Here is a 21391-nt window from a genome sequence, read left to right on the forward strand (position 1 = left end):
AGTAGTTACTGATAAGAGCAGAACATGGTCCAGTCTGGGTGTTGACACCACCACCACTGCATATTACTTTGAGAGCTGTCCTGTGGTAAGAAAAACCTTCAGCCACTTTAAAATGTTCCCTATTAGTAGTCCAGCCCTGCAGTGTCTTGCATTTCAAGTTTGGTGGGGCTTTTCAACTTTCTGCTTCAAGCAATAGCTTTCAAAGTTGCAGCGTCCAAATCAATTTGTAATTAGTCCTTCCTATTGCATATGGCTTGTTTAAAACTGGTAACTTACTTTGCAATGTGGGAAATATACGAGTGACTATGATAAAAGCTCACAATGTTTTGATTGCCTAAAATTTCGGTGGTTTATGATAGATAAGTACTATTTTTCTTCTAGTAATTATTTCCTTCTGACTCCTTCCTTGATATGTTAAACAGATTTGGAAAGAAAAAAGAAGATAAAAGTGGGAAAATGGATCAGAAGGGGAATCCAAAGCAAGGCATGCTAAAAGAGGAGGAGCTGGAGAAAATGAAAGATGAACGTGAAAGGTGAGTAAATGGTGGCAGCATCTTTGTTGATCAGATGAAAAACTTCAAAGCAAGGGATTACTTGAAGGGACAGACGGACAGCCTGGCTGGAGATGTCCCAGACCATACCCCCTGGCAATAAGGTCCAGGCAACAGAGCTTTAGACCACTCTGGCTGAATCAGGGCTGCTGTATGTCTGTCTTCTGCAGTTTCTGTGCACTTCACTGTGGTAGGTGCTCTTCAGATGCCAAATTCTGCTAAGCTGGTGAAGATCAGATCCTTCAAAACCTGTTTCAGCTCTGCCCATTGCCATGACCAGCTGACTTAGTAACTTTTTTCTCTATTTCTCTAAAGCAAGAACCTCCTCCCTTCTTTTCTGACAGCCTCTGCTGTGTTTTCCAGCATTTCAGACCGCTTGGCTGTACCATCAAATGGTAGTTTTTGTACTTAGATATCTACTGTTCTGCACAGAATTTGCTGGTTAGCCACATGTTACAGAAATATCTAGTCAACAAATGCTGAGTACACCAAGAGACACCTGGAAGAAAGCAGGTTTAAATGGTTAAAATCAGTCTTGAACAGGCAGGGGTCTGCAAGTAATGAGGTGGTGAGATGAGCAAGGCAAGGAGCTGGGTGCGTGCCAGCTGTAAGTTGCCATATTTCTAAGGTAAGGCTCTGAGACTGAAATGAAAAGAACCACTGATGTGAATAAGCCCGATGGTCTGTCTTGTTCATAAAATACTCCTTTTCCATGCTCAATCTTAGCAGCTTCGTTATCTTTCCAGACAAAGAGAATTCAGTTTCTTGCTTTCCCCCATGTCTGCCCTTCAGGAACTGGGGACACTTTGTAAGTTCTGACAAGGCTCAGCAAGCTCCTCTTTCTGCTTCCCCAACTTCTCCAGATGTACTTCATGATATGCTGAAGAAGGTCTTTGTTTCCCTCTGATGACTACTATCAGAAAAGTTTTAAGAGTCTGTCCTTGCTAACTCTCAAGAGGTGTCTGCACGTGCTGTAAAACTTTCCAAGTTTTACTAATATGGGTTGATGGTGTGAGGGAAAAGCTTTCAGAGGTGTGTTTCCTTCACTGGAGCATCCTGCCTCTGGGAGATAAAATGGAAGAAGGTTCCTTTCGGACAGGCAGGGTCTTTCCACATGGCGCAGTCTTTGTGATGCTGGTCAGTGCCTGGGGAAAAGATGTCCTGCTTTCACTCCGGTCATGCAGCGCGTGGTCAGCCATATAAGTGGTAGAGAAAGGGAATAAATCCAAAGCCCAACCCTTGAAGTCTGTGCTAATATTTACTGTCTTAAAAGCTGGTAACGTATCCAGTTGCTACAGTACTGCTATTGGATATGCTTAGCCAGTGTTGAAGTATTTAGTTCATCTAAGTTAACTAATGTCAGGAGAAACTTTGTGCCATTTGTTTTAAAATTTCTGTGCCGTGTCCTTGATTTTGCCAGATTGATGAGTGCCTTTATTTTAAACTGCTGACTCCCAATTTGGATACTGGCAATTTGAGAGGTATGTGTCCTTCATTTTAAAGAAGCCAGTGTCTTTTATTAGGATCCTGGCAAGCTAAGAAGCATGTATCCCATCTGTTAAAGGGCCAGTGTCATTTACTAAAATGTTGGCAGGCTGCAAGGAATGAACCCTTCTGTCCAGGGGTCTAACATTCCAATTGGACACAAGATAATTGTTCTTAATATTTCTTTAGTGTTGTATGCTTTATTTTTTTAAATACAGTCACTGATTGACAGTAACTTGGTAAGGCTGCATTAGAAACTGGCAGCTCAATGTCTTCATCGTTCTGGTTTCTCTAGTAGTCATTTCAATTTTGACCTGGAAGAGTTTGTGACTGAAATGGAGAACAGCAGGTGTGTTGAGAAGTGGATGAACCAAGATGATATTTTTAACTCACTTATTTGATTCTTCTATAATGAACAAGAATAGAAATATCACACTTTTTTTTTTACCAGGTAATACAGTTATATGCTTGGGAGATTAAAATTTGAAAATCAAATAAAGAAAGAAAGAAAGAAAAAATCAGAAGAGGAGCAAGATAAAGCAGTTGGTTTATCCTCAAAGCAATGCAACACATGCTGTAAAAACTAGCAATTTGCTTCAACTTTTGAAATGAAGTTAGAGCATGGGCTGTGTGTGTTTGCCCACATAAGACTACCTACAGGTGGACTATTGAACCCTTCTTGAGTTGATCGTAAAACAGGAAAGACTTTATCTTTTCTAGAGGAAAATTATATAAGCTAGTTGTCATATATGGGTAAGAACTTGCTTGTGAAATTGATTAAATCAGTGCAAGGAAGCATTGCCTGACATGAAGGTAGTTCAGTCCTTTTGCTTAGTTGTTGACTATTCACCTAGTGATGATGCTCAGTAAGACAGTAAAGACAAGTTTTATAGCTCTGTCCTAAGATTTAGTAATTCTATAATGTAATCCAAGTCCAAGATTTTAATGTAGATATTGGCAAAGAAAACCTTGTGGCACATTCACACCATAGATCTTCTGTTTCTATGACTTCACTAGCTGCAATCCTGCATACTCAGGCTCATATTTATAACACCAAGCTTTGCTGAAGCTTACTAGAACATAAGCATATTTTCAAATCTGTTCCTGTTGAGAATAAGTATATGATAAAACTACTAGGGATGTAATAGTAAAACAGATTACAGAACCTGCACAGAACCTGTAGCCTGTTTTGTTCCTTGATACCTGTGAACAAATCCTGTATTTAACAGCTCAAACAAAATATGAATGGCTTTTTTTTAACATTTAACCTTTTTTGAATTAACTTAAGCACCCACCTGATTTTATCTTTTGAAGATTAGCTATATAAGTAATTCTTGTTCAGATCCTCAATCTAATAATTACAATCTTAGAGTCTGATTTTTTGCTTAAACTTCAGTTTTCTTAATTGCTGACTGCATATATATTTCAGGATCTGTTGTACTAACTGATACTATGATTTTTCATCTAACAGTTTTTTTCAGACTGAGCTGTCCATTTTGGATGTTAGTGGGAGAGGTCAAAGTAGTTGATTTTTGGGCTGGGTGTGACAGGATTAATGATCAAGTGCATTTCAGCATCTTAACAGCTGTGGACCTTGCATGGTTTTGAATGTTGGTTTTGCATGCAATATATGCTTGGCAGCTCTCCAGAAAAGAGAATACCGTTCCAAGATCTCAGCTGAGAAATATTTTTCAGTCGGAAGTGCATTTCCAGTTTACAGGAGTAGGCCATCTCTCGGAGTTTTGCAAAGAGTTTTTTGATTGGTATTGCATAGGTACAATAATATATCACAAAAATCCTGGGATAGGCCTGGTATAAAGGATGCAGCCTTCTTCCAGAAATTTTGACAGGGTTTACAGACGTGCAGAAATGTCAGATGTGTTCACTGCACAGTTATGGGATGGCTGTGCAGTGCAGGCTCAGTGACTCTGGCTCTGACAGGAAACATCAGATCTTACGTAGGTGTGCTGCATGAGCACAAGTCCATCATGCTCAGAATAGGCTGGATTTCCTTTTGCACAGAGAAGGAATTGTACGGTGCATGTGCCACAAGTCTGGCACATCCAGAATGTGTTAGAGCTAGTAGGCGTATGCAGACAGAGTATACAGCACTCACTCTGTAGTGCAGATGCTTCCCAAAAGGATTGCACTTGCTTGCACATTGGTCCTCAGCACAGATTTGCCTGGCAACCCCTTCTGTGGGCCACCAAGTTTCAGATTTGAACCTCAAAAGGTGGAAATAAATTTAGTATTTCTCGAGCCAAGTGATTTCTAATTCTATTTCACATTGTCCTATTCTCAGTTTTCAGTACATCTCTCTGTGCTGCCTTGGAGCTGCAGTTCTCTAAAGCAGCTCCACATCTCACCTGCACTGAAATGCTGACATCATTATTTTTTTACTGCTTGTATTCCCTAGCAACCCCCACCAAGATCAAGGTCTCATTGTGCTCGTTGCTGTTAGGGAAGCTTGAGCCTGACCCCAAGCACTTACAATTGAGGTAGAAGAGAGAAAATCTGGCAGGAAAAAAAAAAAAAAGCATCCTGGGGGTGGGAATCTGACAGGCAGTACAGCTGCTTTTCCAGGTTCCTAAAAAAGTCCTTGTCAGGCTAGGAATTTGTTCCAGACCTCAGCCCCAGGCCTTCTTTCTTTTCAAAGCCAGTATTTTATTAAATGACTGCTACTTCTGCAGGCTTCAAGTGGTTAACGGGAACTTAGGTTGTTAGGCATTCCTTGTTTAGTAATAACCTTATCTGTGTCTAATTGAATATGAAGTCAGCACCTCCTCTAAATTTCACTATTTTCTTCTTCTCCCCCTGCCTCCCTTAGCTTTAGTGATGCAGTGTTACTGAAAGTTGTCTGGAGAAAGCCAGAAGTTCATGACAGAGATAGTTTAGGAGGACTGACTGAACCGGTGATAGAGTTCTCTGAGGTGGTGGTTTGTCCTTCCTGACACAAGTCAAGTGGCTCATTGGACTGAGGCCCTATTTTAAATAAGCTCATCATTTTGTTCATGCTTCAAAGAGTTTGGCTGTAATAAAGCATGTGCTCCAAAGGTCTAGAATCTGCCCATAAAAGGAAAAAGCAAATGCTATGTCTGAGGTTTATTTTGATCAAGCTGACTCAAATCTGTATTTTTAGTGTGTTTTGTATAAATTACTCAGAATTTATCATTTTAACGACGAGATGTTCACTATATTATTAAGTACTGGAAGAGATCCTCTCTTTTCTTTCCCTCAAAACAAGTTTTCTTGTCCTCCCTTCTTCCATCTTTTTCCCACTCATTTGAGGTTGCTTTTTAATTTCCTAACATTTGCAAATCATTGTAAAACAAAATAGATAAATATATTAGGCACTTGAGTTTTACACATAATAATTTGTTTGCCTTTCAAATGCAAATAAAGTGACTATCAGTTGAAAGAAAACTATTTTTTCCTGTTTGTTTAGGATTATTTTACTGGAATATTCCTGCTGACACCAAAGTCTCTCTCCCAGCCAAGTTGAACATTTCTTTGACATTAGAATAAAATTTCATGAAATGAAGCATCTTGTTGAAAATGGGGAGATCTTAAAAAATAGCATATAAGTTGGTGAATAAGGAGGCACTCTGTGTAAAAAAAATAACACTCTGTACTTGTAGTAGTAGATTGTTGTTTTGTTAAAGCAGTCTTGGTTTTTTCATCCTCATTGGAATTAACTGTGGAATTTTTTTTTAATTGTATTATGTTTTTGAGTAGAGTGTTAGAGCAGCAGAAGCAACATCTGGCCCTTACTTTCTAAATGTATGAACTGAATGCTTAAGTTACAGTTAATCACAAATTTGGGTAAAATGAAATAGTTTCAGATTTTATATTAAAGACTGAATTTCCTTTGCTTCTCAGAAACCTTCCAGCAACTGAAGAGCATTTCTCTCTTGTCTTATCAGCTCTGATGCTTGTTGCCTGTTCCCATAGTTAAAAAAATCAATACATATGTTTTTGATATTTGGCAAACAGAGGTTTAATTTTGCAGCTGCAAGATCCCTGTATGAAGGGAATGCATCTTGCAGAAATAAAAACATTTAGAGACCACTTATATATGAGAGCATACTTGTGAGTGAAACTCCATTCCATTTCTGTCAGCATTTGTTTCATTATATTTAATTACAAATAATTTGTATGTTAGTGGAAATCAAAGTGAAAACAAGAATAGCTGCATGCATGGCAGTATGGTAGAAAAGCCAAATTGTTTTGAATCAAAAGTTGAAACTCTGACTGTTAAAAAAATCAAAGTATGATTTTTAAATGTGTAGTACATCTTAAAGTACACTCATACACGCACACATTGTTACTGAACCCATGTAACTTTTGTGCTTTTGTTATCCGTTTGCCAAGTCTAAAAGCATTATTATGGCTGTTTATAGTTCATCTTGATTTCTGATAAGATGTTGATAATTGCTCTTCTCACCATTAAGCTCTGTGCTAAACCACATGTTTTTGGGACTCCTGCACTTCTGCATCATTATTTATTAAGGGTTAATCCGACATGGTATATCTGTTCATTGAGTATTCCTGACTTTGCAGCACATCTAGGTCCTGTGGTTTAGACAAAATAAAGTGTTGGATGTGATCCCAGTTTTAATACTCCCAATTTATTATAACCATTGAACCCTGATCAGATCACGGATTGGATTGGATCCCAGTTTTTTAAATGTCCCAATTTATTGCTGGCTTGCAACCCTGATAAGAATACATATTTGATTAAGGCTTCAGTTTTCAAAAATTCCAGTTAATTACTTTTAGATTCTTATTAGATCATAGCCGTGTAGTATGGTATGTTGAAGTTATGAAAAAATTACTGGATGATGTTGCACAGGTCAAGGTCATAGTTTCATTTTGTGCTGACACTATGAAGTTATCAGATTTCTGTTTATTACTGTGGCAGCACTTGCACTGGACAGGAGGACAGATTAATCCCAACCCATTGATTCCGAATGATTCTCATTTTAGATGTGCTGCTGCTCTGCATACCAGGACATGTAATAAAAGCCTACCACTGAACATTGAGAAGCTGGTGTTTGGTTATGAGTAGCTGAGGTAGATGTCTCTCACCTACCTTTCACAGGTTGTGATATAGCATTTGGAGCCAAACAGCAATTTTTGAGCTGCTTCGTGTGGCTAGTCCACTGCTGGAGGACATTTTTAAAACAACATTAGGCTGAGAGTTGATCCCGCATTGTCATAGCTCAGGAACATTAGGAATTGAGGATAACGGAATGGCACATGCCTTTTCCTTTAGCTATCACAGTGCTATTCCAGGTAGTGGAGATTGATTGAAATAATATTTTTGAGGTGTCATAGCCATGCCCTCTAAACTTAAACACCCAAATTTTCATCTAAGCTGTTTAGAGTCCTTGGTTTGCTCTTCATTGAGGCACTCTCTCACTTTGCTCTGGAGACCAGTTTGCACAAGCTGTGCCATCTGCCCACCTAAAAGGTCGGAGCAACGCAGGGGCAATAGCCTGGCTCTTCCTTGCACAAATGGGCCAATGTGTGGTTCTTTTCTGTATATATCAGAGCTTTATTACTTGATGTTTTTTAAAATGACACTGTAAAACAAGTACTGCTGTTTGAAACTTTTACAGAAACTAATGTGAAACTGGCCAATGTACTAGCCAACCTGAGTAACAGAGTGCTTTCTAGGAGACAGGCTGATCTGATCTAGGGTTTTCTTTGATGCAGTACTGAATGTAGGTCAGCTCTTGCCTACCCCAAAATCAATAAGGGCATAAGAATGACTTGGAAGCTGCATTTCATTCCTTGCCCTTTCATATGTGATTTATGACAGTCTATCATAAATCTTTGGCATGCACTTTGAAGTAGTGCCACAACACAGAATTCCTATTCTCAGACTGCCTTGCCTACAGGATAAAAATGAGAATACAACTTGTGGGGATAGACCGTCAGGCAGGAAATCAGTTTGCATGGGTAATTCTCCATAGGGATCTTAAACCTAAATACCTGCAAGTCTTAAAGCTTTGTCAGCTCAGTCAGAGCTGAATTTTGCTTTCTAATCCAGGACTGTTAATTAGAAACAAACTGTGAATCCCAGACTAAAAGATGGAGACTGTTCTTGTTCTTGAACAGAGGGATGCTGCTCAGTAGGTTCAAGGTTCAATGTCATATGTGTAGAATAAAGAAATGTGCATGAAATATCTTATGACTCGGAGCTAGGCTTGCTCCTTCCAGGAGTAGGATTTTATTCAAATGAAGGCATAATGTTTATGCAGTTGCAGAGATGGTTGTGCGAACTCATGAGGTATCACTAGCTCAGTGGAGCTGTGGGTATCTATGCAGATGTTCCAAGAATATCCACCTACTGAAGGAGGAGGCCCCAGGGACTCTGTAGGTGTCAATCGTGCTGGGTCTGTTCTGAGCTGTTACTGCATGTGGTTGTGGATAGTGGGTTTTCATGAAGTGTCAAATTAATGTCATGTCTTCCCACAGTAATTACAGTGTCTCTGGTATTATTTTTTTTTTAAGACAGTGTTACAATCTTCAGTGTTTTTGACTGATAACTACTACAGCAATTGCTGGAGCTGAGCTAGTCAGTAGCAATGAATAAGTTCATAGACTGTTGTCTCTCTCTCTGTATTTTTTCTGCAGGTATACTGCAGTTACTATATAGTCATTCACTGTTTATCTAATGAACTTATCTGAAATAATTCACTTGATGTCTTGTTTGGAAAGCTGAATCTGTGGCTTTGACTGCAATTGGTATTGTTTCCATTCCTGACATTAATTTCCCAATGACTAAAATATAAGCAAAGTTAAAACTTGCTTTCTAGGAGTATTCTGATATTTTTATTTGGTTTCATGATTATTTATTCCAGAATGAGCTAATGTTAGCAAAAGGAACTCAGGTATGATGCGCACAGCAATTACTTGCCTTTTTAATGGAAAAGTACAAATTACAGCAGCCTGAGAATTCCTTTAAATCAGTCTTGAGAACTAGGCCTACAGCTTACCTATGGTCTGCAAAGTCCCTGCAGACTCAAGGCCATTTTGCAGGAGGAACTTGGAGCTCCTAAAGATCTCAGAACATCTCAGGTGAAAGATGACAAAGTAATTTTGACAAACCTGGAATGATTCCACTGTCTAATCCACGTTGTCGCAAAACAAGGAACATCCTGTTGACAGGAGACTGAGCAACCTGATCTGTGTAGTCAGCCTTGCCTTCAGCAGGGGATTGAGCAGGGTGACCTTCAGAGCATTTCTTTCAACATAATTTTTTCTGATATTGTCACTTCAAAAAGTAGCACAGGATAGTTGTTAGTAAAGAAAATTACATAATGTAGTAAAATACAGAATGTAATATTGGCTTTTTCAGTAGTTGGCTTTCCATAATCTGCTGCATTGGTATGCAACTAATGTGGACAAAGAGAGACAGAAAAACTTCCTCAGATTTATCAGCAAAGTTAAAATCCTGTTCTTATTGAAGTTCACAGGGTGGGGGAAAATGTACTGACCTCATTAGAGCCAGGATTTTCTTTACAGGGCAGGATCCTGTGTAAATTGGTAATTACTCCCTGTCACCTCTGAAATAAATGGAAGAACATTAAGACCTCAGTCTTGCCTATCCAAAGCTCACACTCCTCATTTTGTGGCATGAAAAGGCTATGTTTCATCCTTAGTTTGTCATAATCTTAGATTTTAAGGTCAGTGTAGCTCTTAGGTTTTTATTTCCTCTGTTTCTTTACTTACAGCCCTCCAAAGGCAGCTTCTTTCGTCAGTTCAGTGTAATTCAGGTATGGGGTAGTTATCTAGAATAGGCAATATTTTATGTTTAGCCCTGGTGATTTTTTATCATTGAGTCAGTTAACACTGATAAAGATCTATCTTGTTTACCCGGAGTTATAGTTTCTTACTCCCTTGAATTTGTGGCTTGCCTTTTTTTTTTTTTTATTATTATTATTTCTGGGACTGTTTCTGTTCTTGTTTACAATTACAGATACTAATTATGGGGGAGAAGATGTTCAAATCCAGCACAATAGAATGAGCTGGAATGAAGAAACACTTGCATAGCTTATGGGGAAGATGTTTTCGACAAATATGCCTCCAGTAGAATACCCTGAAAGATAATACTAAATTAGATATTGTTTGAGTCTTGATGAGTCCATATCAGATGTCCTCAATTTACTGGCAAGAGGTGGATTTTTATTTTATTTTTATTTTTTTAGCTATGAGACTTGCCTGCCTCTAGAGTTTTCCTAGATGATGGTTGAAAAAACACAAATGAATCTTTTCCTGATAAAAGATGCAGGTTTGAATCAAATTGTTAATGCCATTATAGACCATGTCTGTCTGAAAAACGATTATGAAATAAAAAAATTAAAAGCACTGTACTGAAATTATCTCCTCAGATATACCCATTCCCATCAGTGATTATGGCTTATGAATATCTGAAGACAGGATGTATTCAGTCCACTATTATGTAAATGAATGAAAATACAAGATTTTAGTTACCAAAATATATTTTGCTGGCAGCTAGAAAGGAATTAAAACATTAAACCCCATGGAAATCTAAGTGACCTCCTGCAGGAATAGGCTGCTTTCCCCTAGACAACCCTGTTACTCAATATATGTATGAGTTAGGTAAATGAGAGACAAAAGCAGAAATGTTATGTAAAATCACAGTTGAAGTATTAAGATACTAAATCAGATGTAAATTGAGTAATCGTTGTGGTATGTAGATCTCAGGGAGAGTCACATGAGTGGGGAAAAAAGCAATGCAGCAGCTTTTATTCTGCTGTTCACAAGAAGCAACCAAATGAGTGAAAGAATGTTTAGCATCTCAATGATCTCAAAAGACTTAAAGGTCCTTTTTCAGAGTTCAGGTATACCTCAAATTGATTGTATGCACACTTGCTTACCTGCTCTTATTCTGCTCCTCTTATTGCAAACAGAATAGAAATTATCCTAAAAGACCTATGCCCTGTTTCTGTTACACATTTTGTCTTTGCTTGTTATTTGCCCTTCTCCCCCGGGATCATCTTTCATTGACTGAGCCAGTGTCTCGCTCATTCATGTACCTATTGCTTTTAATCCATCATACAAGAAACGTTGCTGTATTCATCTGAAGTATAAAACAAGGTCCCTTTGTGAAATAGCTGTTTTGGTCATCAATTGCATTTTCTGTGCTGTTTTTAAGTACTTAGGCACCTTGGGGCTCAAGCCATGTCATTCTTTGTTCTCTGCTCAGTGCTAAGCCCACCAGTGAGTGCATGATAAATAAAAAAACATTACATCACTTTTACACTTTCCCTAGAAAGTCAGAAGAAACAAAATGACCCAGAGCTCATAGTAAAGTGCAAGGGAGGAGGAGCTCAAACACCTCAGGAAAGGTGGTGTGGTTTTGTTCTGGGCCTATTTGGGTCAGTTTTCCCCATCTAGAGCTGTTCTGATGTGAAGTGCAGCCTTGCAGCTCTCCAAGTAAGGGAGCCCACGGTCTTTCCTGGGTCGAGCTTCCCACAGTTTTTGCACTGTGGCCAAATCTAGTAGCTGTTGGTGACACTGAGTTGCTTCTCATGTCTGCTGTTGGGCAGCAAGCACTTGGGGGTGGCAGAGCCATGGGGATGTGCTGCTTCAAGTTTTGACCTGATCCAAGGTGATGGCTTGTTAGACTGTGACTCGCTGTGCAAAGCTCCTGCTGAGCTAGAGTTGGTGTTGGGCCTCTCTCTAGAACTGCATCCAGTATCTTTCTGCTTTTTCCCCATTGAAGGCAGTTTTTGCGTTCCACAACATTTAATGACCCTGGCCTTCTTTGAGCTACTGTGCCAGTAACGGTGTCCTGTGTTTTAATTTTCATAGAGACTTAGAGCACTGGTTTTAAAAGCTTCAGCATTTCCTTGTTCCCCACTCGCCACCTGTCCACCCACCCAGCTTCCACCAGAGTATCTCTTATGGCTTTTCCTAGCCCTCTCATTCCATTCCCAAAAGCATTTCTGGTTCTGCTCCAAAAGTCACTTCTGCTCAACTCTTCTGGAGTTTTCTTGAGGTGGTCTGTATCCCTCCCTGCAGCTGCCTCACTCTGCCTGCGCTGCAGTCTTTTAAGCCAGCTTTTGCCTGTCAGTGTCTCTGTCACTGATGTCAGGCTAAAGCGTTCTACATTGTGTTTGTCACAGGCGGCGAATACATATGTGGTCATTGACAGTAGCTCAGCAGAAACACAATAACTTGTTAAGCCACAGTAACTCAATCGTTTGTCTGAGCTGCAGCTGGAAGGAGCTGTTTGGGCTGTTAACTCTTTTGTGGCTGCTGCACTCTAGGTTTATGCATCTTTTCTTGTGTTGGTGCATGAGAAATCACCATATATGATTTGTGTTGATATGTCAGTTAGGAAGATTGTTTGGAGGATAAATGAGAGCGTTTCCTTGATTTATAGCTCCAGGGGTGTGCTACTGAACAGTATGTGAGGCATAGAAAAGCATTTTCAAAATATCACGTCTCATTTCCAGAAGTACATTAGGTATATAGGATCCTGTCTTCATTTGACTTCAAAAAATAGAAAGCAACATGTTTTGGAAATGCCACCTATGGTTCTATTGAAGTTATATATTTTATCAAACTAATTTTTTTTTTGCTAAAATTATTTGTTGTAGAGATTCTAGCAATAATTAGTGGGTCTTGGGTCTTGAAAGAGTCAGAGAAGATTAGGATAGGATACATGTTTGGATGCTACTGAGAAAAAGATGGGTCGCAGGAAAAAAAAAAAAAAGCATTGCTTGATGGGGCACTTCTGTTGCCTGTCCTCTGGCTCCCTGTGTGCAAAGGTTGTGTTTTTACAGAAACACAGCTGAAGGAAGTTGATGTAGTTGTCGTGCAGTGATTTAACTGGAGAGCATGGTGTTCAGGTGGCGGAAGAGACCAAGCAGGATTGATATGGGATACCAAAAGGAAATATATCTAACTTCCCTTCATTCTGTGAGAGTTTTTCTTTTCCCTTTCCCTCATCAGGAAGTTTGTAGAAACCTTAGCGCTACACTAAATTGTTCAGATGGTGACCTGTGTCTCTCCTCGTCTCTGGTTTCACTACCAGCATCGTGGTGCTGAGTGACATTTTATCTTTTGTCACAAATTTACACCAGTTGTTTAACCAGACCCATCCTGTGCTGTGAGTTTGGGTCTCTCTTGTAGTAAATGTTTGTTCATACTAACTGTAAGCTGGTTTCTATGATAGTTTTGTTGATTTGGAAGATACTTATTTTTTGTGCGTGTGATGCGGAGTAAAGATACTACTGTTTCAGATAGGGCTAAATGCAGAGGGAGGTGCAGAAATAGTTATAGCAGAAGTAGTCTGCTTAGCAGGGTTGGCAGAGCATTATAGGAGTGATGGAAGGATTTTTGTACCTCAGTACCCTCCTGGGCACCTAATGGGATCTGCTGTAGAAAAGATTCATTTAAAACTGGGTGAAAACATGATGCTGAAATACTGTAAGGATATTTAAAACTTCACAAAAATGTGAAGAAACTTCAAAGGTGAAAAACACGAGAGAATGCATGGAAGGACAGGTAAATAGAAAGAAAAAAAAACCTGCTGCCATCTGGTAGTTTGTTTCCCTGTATTTGAACATTTGGATTAAAATGAAAAAGAGATCACTGAGCAAATTTTATAGATTTTTGTGGAAGAGTAAAAAGGAAACAAGAAATATTAATGCTATTATGATAGCCATATTGAAAAGATGAAACATTGATCATGAAGAATTTCACATAACTTGGTATTGACTGGTCCATATAATATAGAACAGAAATAATTGTTCTTGAGCAGGTTTGGCTTATAATAGTCACAGCTATTGAAGATTGCATTCAGAAGAAGTTGAAGAAGCTAGGCTTATTCACAGGAACAAAAGAAAATTGTGGTGACCTAATTCCAGCTTTTGTTGTGCAGAATATACTAGCATTGATAGCAGGACAAATTACTCTCACTGTCAGACATGAAAGCAAGATTCACGTGATACTGCTGTGCCACACTACTCTTGCTTTCAAATAGGTCTTAAATACCTAGGGGACAGGTGATGTATTGGTCCAAAGAACATTATGGCTCATCATTTTCTGCTGCGACTCTTCTCAGGTCTGCGTGCCATGCCTTCTGCACTGGTGTGTGACAAGGCCATTCCTTGAAATGCAGCGAGCTACCATTTGTCTGCCTGTATCATCCCACATGGACCTGTGTGTGCCATGAATCTTTTACCTCATAGGATATATTCCTGCACTGAAGTCTCTGTTTGGGCTTTTTTGGTCCCCAGTTGAGGGTGAAGCCCTCCACAGTTTCCCAGATTTTTAAAAACATTCAGTGCTTTTTCAGAGTTAATCTGGAAGACAGCAACAATCTCAATATGCTTTATGCATTTTAGTAGAAGAGCAGAATAATTGGAGGCAGGGACTACTACCAAACTGACAGTTATTGGGTGCAGGAGCTAACAGTTACTTGTGTGATTTTTTTTAAACAAAGATAGTGCCTTCGTTTTTACATTTCTAACATAATCCCATGTGGGACATGTAAAATATTAATCCTTCTGCAAGAGGGTTTCTCTTGAAGTGCTTGCATGTATAAAAGATGGAAAACACAAGCATAGACCTCCCTCCCTGCTTCGTTGATATCTGAGGCCTTATTTGCAATTGAAATCTACCCCGTCCTTGTAGTATAAGGAGTGCTCTTGGACGATGAGCTACCTGAAAAGGTTGGCTTTTTACATGAATGGACCAAGTGATAACTTTGCCCCAAATTCCTTTATGTGAATGATGAATGCGGGGCTTCACTCATGGACACAGGCAGACTGGCTCCCTCCACCACTCCTTGCTGCATAATCTCTCTTTTATCTTTATTCACAAATCCTTGGAGGATAAAGGCTTTCCACACTTTCAGCTGTTCTCTAATTATTACTCATTTGCTAGCAATGGTTTGTGGTTTAGGTAGAAATGCAAGCTGACCACTGCTTTTTGGTTTCTGTTTTCATACACAGCTCCTCAGTGTTGACTTTCTCCCCATGCTATTGTCCATTGCTTTATGAATAAAAGCATGACTTCTACCATGGTCTGCACCAGTGTCACCACTAATTTTACAAAAAAAAAAAAGTTGTATGTACCATCATTCTTCAAATGGCATTAAACCCATCAGCCAGCTAAGCGACTCCAATTGGCTGTAAAATGAGAGAGAATATGTGCCTTACTAACTGATCTTACCATACATTGACACTGGCTATGCCCACCATAAGGTCCTCCGATAAAGTCTCCCTTGTGGATAGACTCGGGATTGTGCAGTATCAAAGGCTCACTTCGAAGTCTGCAACTTCTTCAAGATATTGCCTTACCCTGGGTGAGGTTGAACTTGAGGATAGCACCTGTCCTGACCCAGGCCACCATTTGAATTCAAAATAAGGAGCTTGTGTGGTGTGAAAATCTGAAGCAAAGGAGGGGTGGAGTGAAGGTTATTACAGGAGGTGACTGTACAGGGAAAGAAGCTTCAGGAAGAAAAAAAGGTGAAATTCTTAGGAATTCTTAGGAAGCTTCAGTGTAGAAACCTAGAAGGTGTTAAGGATATAGGTGGATTGTAGCTTATTTCTTCTTATCATCCTTTCATCTCTAAGAACTACTGTAGTAGATTACATTAAGTCTTTGTGAGTATTTTTAATGATCTCTGAAGAAAAATTAAAGAAAATGAACTAACTAGACTGGGAACTTGAGGAAAAGCAGAAGTGGTGTGTTAGGAAGATATTATTGTCTCATATGGTCTTATTATTAAAATATTTCATAGAATCATAGAATATCTACTTATCTAATATCAAGTTGGAAGGATCATCAAGTCCAACACTCTACTCCTCACAGGACTACCTAAAACTAAACCCTATGACTAAGAGCATTATCCAGATGTTCCTTGAACTGATGGGCTTGGTGCTGTGGCCACTTCTCTGGGGAGCCTGTTCCAGTCACCAGCCACCCTCTCAGTGAAGAACCTTTTCTTGATGTCCAATCTGAACTTTCCCTGACACAGATTCATTCTATTTCCTCATGTCCTGTCACTGATCACCAGAGAGAGATCAGCACCTCTCCCTCGGCTGCCCCCTTGAAGAACATGTAGACTGCCATGAGGACACCTCTTGGCCTTGTCTTCTCCAGGCTGAACACAACAAGTGACTTCAGCCTCTTCTGCTAAGTCTTGCCCTCGAGGCCTTTCACCATCTTGGTTGTGCTCCTCTGGACACACTCTAATAGTTTGATATCCTTCTTACATTGAGGTGCCCGAAACTGCAGATGACACTTGAGGTGGGGTACACAGTACAGATGTCATCTTCACTCAGGAAAGACAGAGTGGATCGTGGGCAGCCCTCTGACTGTCAAGGACTGTATCATATGCAGGCTTATCCCACTGCAAAGTAGGACTATATTTTAAGTGTTAAAAACTAGCATGACCTCTAGATATGTCCTGGCAAAGTTAATGGAGAGGTGCGACTGGAAAACATGTGAGCCACATTAATGCAGTCAAGTATGTGTGTAGAAAGACGTATTATTCTCATTAGAATTATTTGTGGACCATTTTAGCTACAAATTATTTGAAAAGTATTAGCATTTATTTTGATGATACAATTCTAATTAAACAAAATAAACAGTATATATATATAGCTCATTCTGCACTTAGCAGCTCCTGTCTGACAGACTGGAAGCTTCCAATGTGCTCATCTGTTTCTTTAGGGAACTGTTTTCTTTGTGCCTTTTAGAGACTTTCTCCAGAACATCTTCATTTTTCACAAGGCAGAGTCCTGAGGCCATTACACTTTACTGGGGTGACCAAGTCTGGTAGACCTTATTAACTTACTCTCCTGTGGTACAAATTACACTGTTCTTTCTATGGTGCTGTTGTACTTCAGATACAGTCAGCAGCAAATGTTGACTTCTTCTGTCAGGCACCGCATCTCTGTATCTGTTCTTTGTTTTTTCCTCCATGCTCCATTATTTTCTGTAAGTGCTATTTATCGTGCACTGTGGTCAGCATTCTGCCAGATCCATCTCGCTGCATTTAATCATGCAGTGTTGAAGAGTAGCTGAGCAGTTAACAGAAGTTGCATGCTCACAAAGCCTTGCTATAGGTGTTGTTTTTTTTTTCTCCAGCATGAATGTTGAATCGTTGAATATCAGCTGGGTTTGAAATTTACCTGAATATGTTTTACTATTCCAAAGAGATTACACAATGGCCCTGATTAGCAGCAGCATTTTGTAATACCACTTAAGGCTTTAACACGGTGGAGTACTGCCAGTAATAGTCTTTAATTCACTTATATGTACCAATTCATCTCTGTCAGGTTTCTATTAATTTCTTTGCTGTTTTACTTTGTCCCTATCCCCTATATAATAGGGCATGATTTCCACATTTATGTAGCCAAAATAAAATAAAAAAAAATTAAATCTTCAGCAAATTAACTGTGGTCCTTTGATTTGAGACAACTGTGCCATCTTTCCATTTACGTCCACATTTAATCCACTTTTCACAAGTTAATGTATTTAGGAGAATCTAGGTGGGTCAAGTGAGCAAGGGGCAGTAGCAATTTTACTGGCTAATTTAGATAAAAAGTTTCAGGATTGGGTTAGGTATATTAACTGCAAAGTGAAGGGTAGGTGTAGAATTAAAACTGCATGTTTTCGTGCATACAGACGTGTGCATACACACTTGTGAAAAGCCACACTATATTCAGCATTAATCTTTTTCATCAGAGTGACAGCCAACCTTGGTTACAAAGGTGACTGCCAGAGGTAAAGAACAGAACCGCTGCGTGCGCCATTGGGCACCAGTTTTCCAGTGTACTGGAAGATCTAAACAGTTGGGTTTGGGGATAGTGCTCCAAATTTCTGTGATGAGTCAGTGTCTGTGGTTGCTGTTGAAGCAGATCCAACTGTATATTTGTGCTTTCTTTTTCATTGTTAGGATTGGTGCAAAGCATCAGGAGTTACGACAAAAGCAACTGAGAGGCCTGAGCGATTATTCTGGACCTGACATTGATGATGATGAGGTGGATCCAAATTATGCCAGAGTAAACCACTTCCGAGAGGCTTATCCAGCAGCAAGTATATACAGGCCATCATCACCAGCAGTAGCAGAAACCTTTGTATATCCCCGTGATTCTCCTTCAGCACCAATGGAGAGGGAGCACTTGGAAGGACTGTATGCAAAAATAAACAAGCAGCACTACCCACAGACTCCTGGTGACAGGTAATATTGCCACTTGGCTTTACAAACAATAGCAGCTTGGTGGGGAGGGAGCCTGGGATGAGGGTGGGGGCGGGATGTTCAGGCACCCCAAACCCCTGTATTTACTGACTAGAAAACCATGGATTTCCTCTTAAACTGTGATTTGCTGCAGCAGTACCCCCAAACCATCTGAGCAAGGCAGCAGTCAAGCAGAAGTCATTAAAGAAAAGTCCATATTTCACAAACAGAATGAATGAACTGACTCTAGTCCAATTCCTGCACTGCTGAGAGAGTGTTTTTCCATCTTTCAATGGGGAAAAGTTCTTACCCTGCAGCAAAAATAATCTCTATTTTCAGATCCTTTTCGATCCTGCTGATCATCAAGTGTTTATTAGTAACAGGTTTTGTATGATAGCATGATATATTGCATATGTTTATGGTTTAGTTTTCCCTAGCTGTGTGATATTACACACTTTCAATTAGGCTGGGGGAGGACTGGGAATCATGGCATTTTTATGCAGACTGTGAAGCGTGGCTTCACAAGACTGATTGCCTTTCATAGCCTTTCCAATAACCAAGTGGGAAGGAAAGAGCAATTTTTAATCCTTACTGTCAAGCTTCCGGGTTGATAGCATTAAAGAAAGATGGTCAAGTTTTTCCCTGGGTTAAAAAGAAAATAGAAATTCCTTTCAGTTGGTGGTATAGCCACCATTATGATGATTTTGAAATCGGCTGATTCTGGAATTTGGGGCTAAAAGAATGTAAGTCTTTACTATCATGGCATTAATATATCGACGTTGGGTTTTTCAAACCAACGTATATGTCTGTAGGCAAGATATGCAAGTCTATGTGAAAAGAAGAGCTGACAGAGTAAGACATGGGAGACTTGAAGAATTGTTCATGCTTTGAGTTCATATTACGATCTGTAGTCTCTCTCCATAGCCTCAATCTCTGCTACGTGATACCACACTTGTTAATTTTGGAGAAATATGCGAGCATAGATATAAGAGTGTTTCAGTTTGTGGCATCATAGTACTTTAAAAATGTCTACTGAGTCATTGTTATAAATAGTAATAAACCCCTTCTGACATAAATCTAAGTTTGTAGCAGGGAATGGGCCAAGTATCTCTCTTTTTCACCTAAATACAGTATGGTAGAGATCTTTCCAAACACAATGACATTCCTAATTTTCTTCTTCCATAGTATTAACTCTTCTTTTACTGCATAAGGATGAAGAGGGTGAATGTGATCAATTTTTGAAGTGTGGTCTATACGTTGTTTTTCCATGCAGCAAAAAGAAATCCTCAAGCCTTTTCCTCTGGCCTTTTTTACTTGATTGCTTATATTGTGGTTGTAACTAAATTGAATGAACTCTTGGCTTGCTATGTGAACAAGATTGAAGTACCAACCAGGTTTGGTGTTGGGATCCTGGATTCTAGTGTGGATTTAGCTGTAATTGCATGATAGCATGATAACTCAGTAAAAAACTAAAAGCAGAACATCTAACAGGCAACACAAGTTACCTCATGTCTGAGCCCGTGATCAGAAGTCATGCTGTGAGGCTGTTCCATCTGTGTTGATTCTGTACGGAAAGACAAACAGTCCACAACAACTTCGCTTTGTTGAATTTCTCAGGCTTGTGGAGGCTGTTTAACCAGATTAGGGAAAAAAATAGGAAATGTGGGATTCTTATTAGGCTGCCTTTGTTCCTTTTTAAAATCTTTCTTTCCTTTGTCTCACAGACAAAAAGGTTGTTGTTATTCGCCAGCAGAAAATGTGCCAAACGTGAATAATTTTATGTGAATTTATGCAGTGGGTCGTGAGGTCTCAGCCAGCAGTTGTTGAATATAGTGGCAACTTCAGGCAAGGAAATCTTTCTGTGCTAGAGGGAGAGTATTGAAAGGAGAAAGAGATGTGAAAAGAAAAAACCCTGGATAACATGTTAATTACAAAACCAAATCTGCTTTCAAGGGTCAAGTATGAAAACTACCTTGTCTACCTCAAAATGATGGGAAAGGGGCTATAATGGATGCTCATTAGCCAAACCAAAGTTATTTTGTGTTTGCAGAGCTGAACATTTATCAGCAAATTTGTCATGTAATAGCTCATGATTTGGTCTTGCTAACACATGCATGTTCTCTTTCAAAGTTTTGCTATTATTTTTACTTTAGATGGATGGCTTTTTCTCCCACCTCTGACTCTCAACTTGTAGTATAGTGTGTGGAGACTTGATCAGTGACTAAAGTAAATGGGTTTGGGGATAGAAGGGGGATTTGAACACAGAGAGAATAGATTATTTCATTTCAGTCTGGGAATTCCAGTTATGTGTCATTATGATAGAGAATTAAAACTCATCATTTGAAACAAGAAGTGCATTTTTATTTTATTTTATTTTTTGCAGAGCAATGTATTAGCATAATGAATGCCTTTTAAAATTTGGAGAGCATTTGTAAAGTAAGAAGCTTAGTGGCCGGATAAGTGCAGTTGACAATTTGCGTACATTTACCTTCCCTTTTCACATCACCAGAATCCTTCTAGCGTTCCTGGCTCATTCTTCTCAGTAGATTCAGAGTTTAAACTGAGAGCATCCCTCAGTATGCAGAAAAGCAAGAGGCTGCACATGTATGAAGACCATTGCTTTAAGCATTATGAAGTATGTTTGCTGCCTCCAAGCACTGCTCCTCAGGGCACACACAGACCTGCTTCACATTGCTGTTTGTATACTAACGTCCCTTTTACCTACACTTGCATCTGGCATCTTAGGGGTTTTTTGCTTTGGGTTTTTTGGGTGTTTGCTTTGTGTCTTATTTGCAACTGTTGTGTAACGTTCTTCTGCACTGCTTCACAATTGTTGATTTTCATTCCAACGATGACTATATTCAGTGAAATGGATGTAATTTTTTGTGTATATTTTGCTGAAAGCTTTGGAATTCTTAACTAAGAGAGGTGCTATATAAATGTAAATTGTCCTTATTAATGAATATCGTGAAAGCATTAGCATGATCAGTGTATTCTGTGAATGTTAAGTTAAAGAGAGTGAAAAAAAACTAGCTGGCAAAATCACACATTTCTTTGTAAATCAAGCATTTTTCTGTTTATTTCTAATTAGCCACAATTTTCTGTAATGCAAATGACATCC

The 21391-nt window shown here is 39.3% G+C and overlaps 1 protein-coding gene across 1 annotated transcript in view; it reads left to right on the forward strand.

Annotated features, from left to right (window-relative positions):
- PARD3B (par-3 family cell polarity regulator beta) overlaps nt 1-21391 on the forward strand; it is a 399588-nt gene that overhangs the window by 298481 nt on the left and 79716 nt on the right. Inside the window, exons 20-21 of the mRNA XM_014954145.1 lie at nt 423-533; nt 17989-18273. Of these exons, the coding sequence (XP_014809631.1) occupies nt 423-533; nt 17989-18273 (396 nt within the window). The remainder of the gene's footprint in view (nt 1-422; nt 534-17988; nt 18274-21391) is intronic.

This window comes from Calidris pugnax, unplaced genomic scaffold (genome assembly GCF_001431845.1).
Source record: "Calidris pugnax isolate Ruff unplaced genomic scaffold, ASM143184v1 scaffold103, whole genome shotgun sequence".
Lineage (NCBI taxonomy): Eukaryota > Metazoa > Chordata > Aves > Charadriiformes > Scolopacidae > Calidris > Calidris pugnax.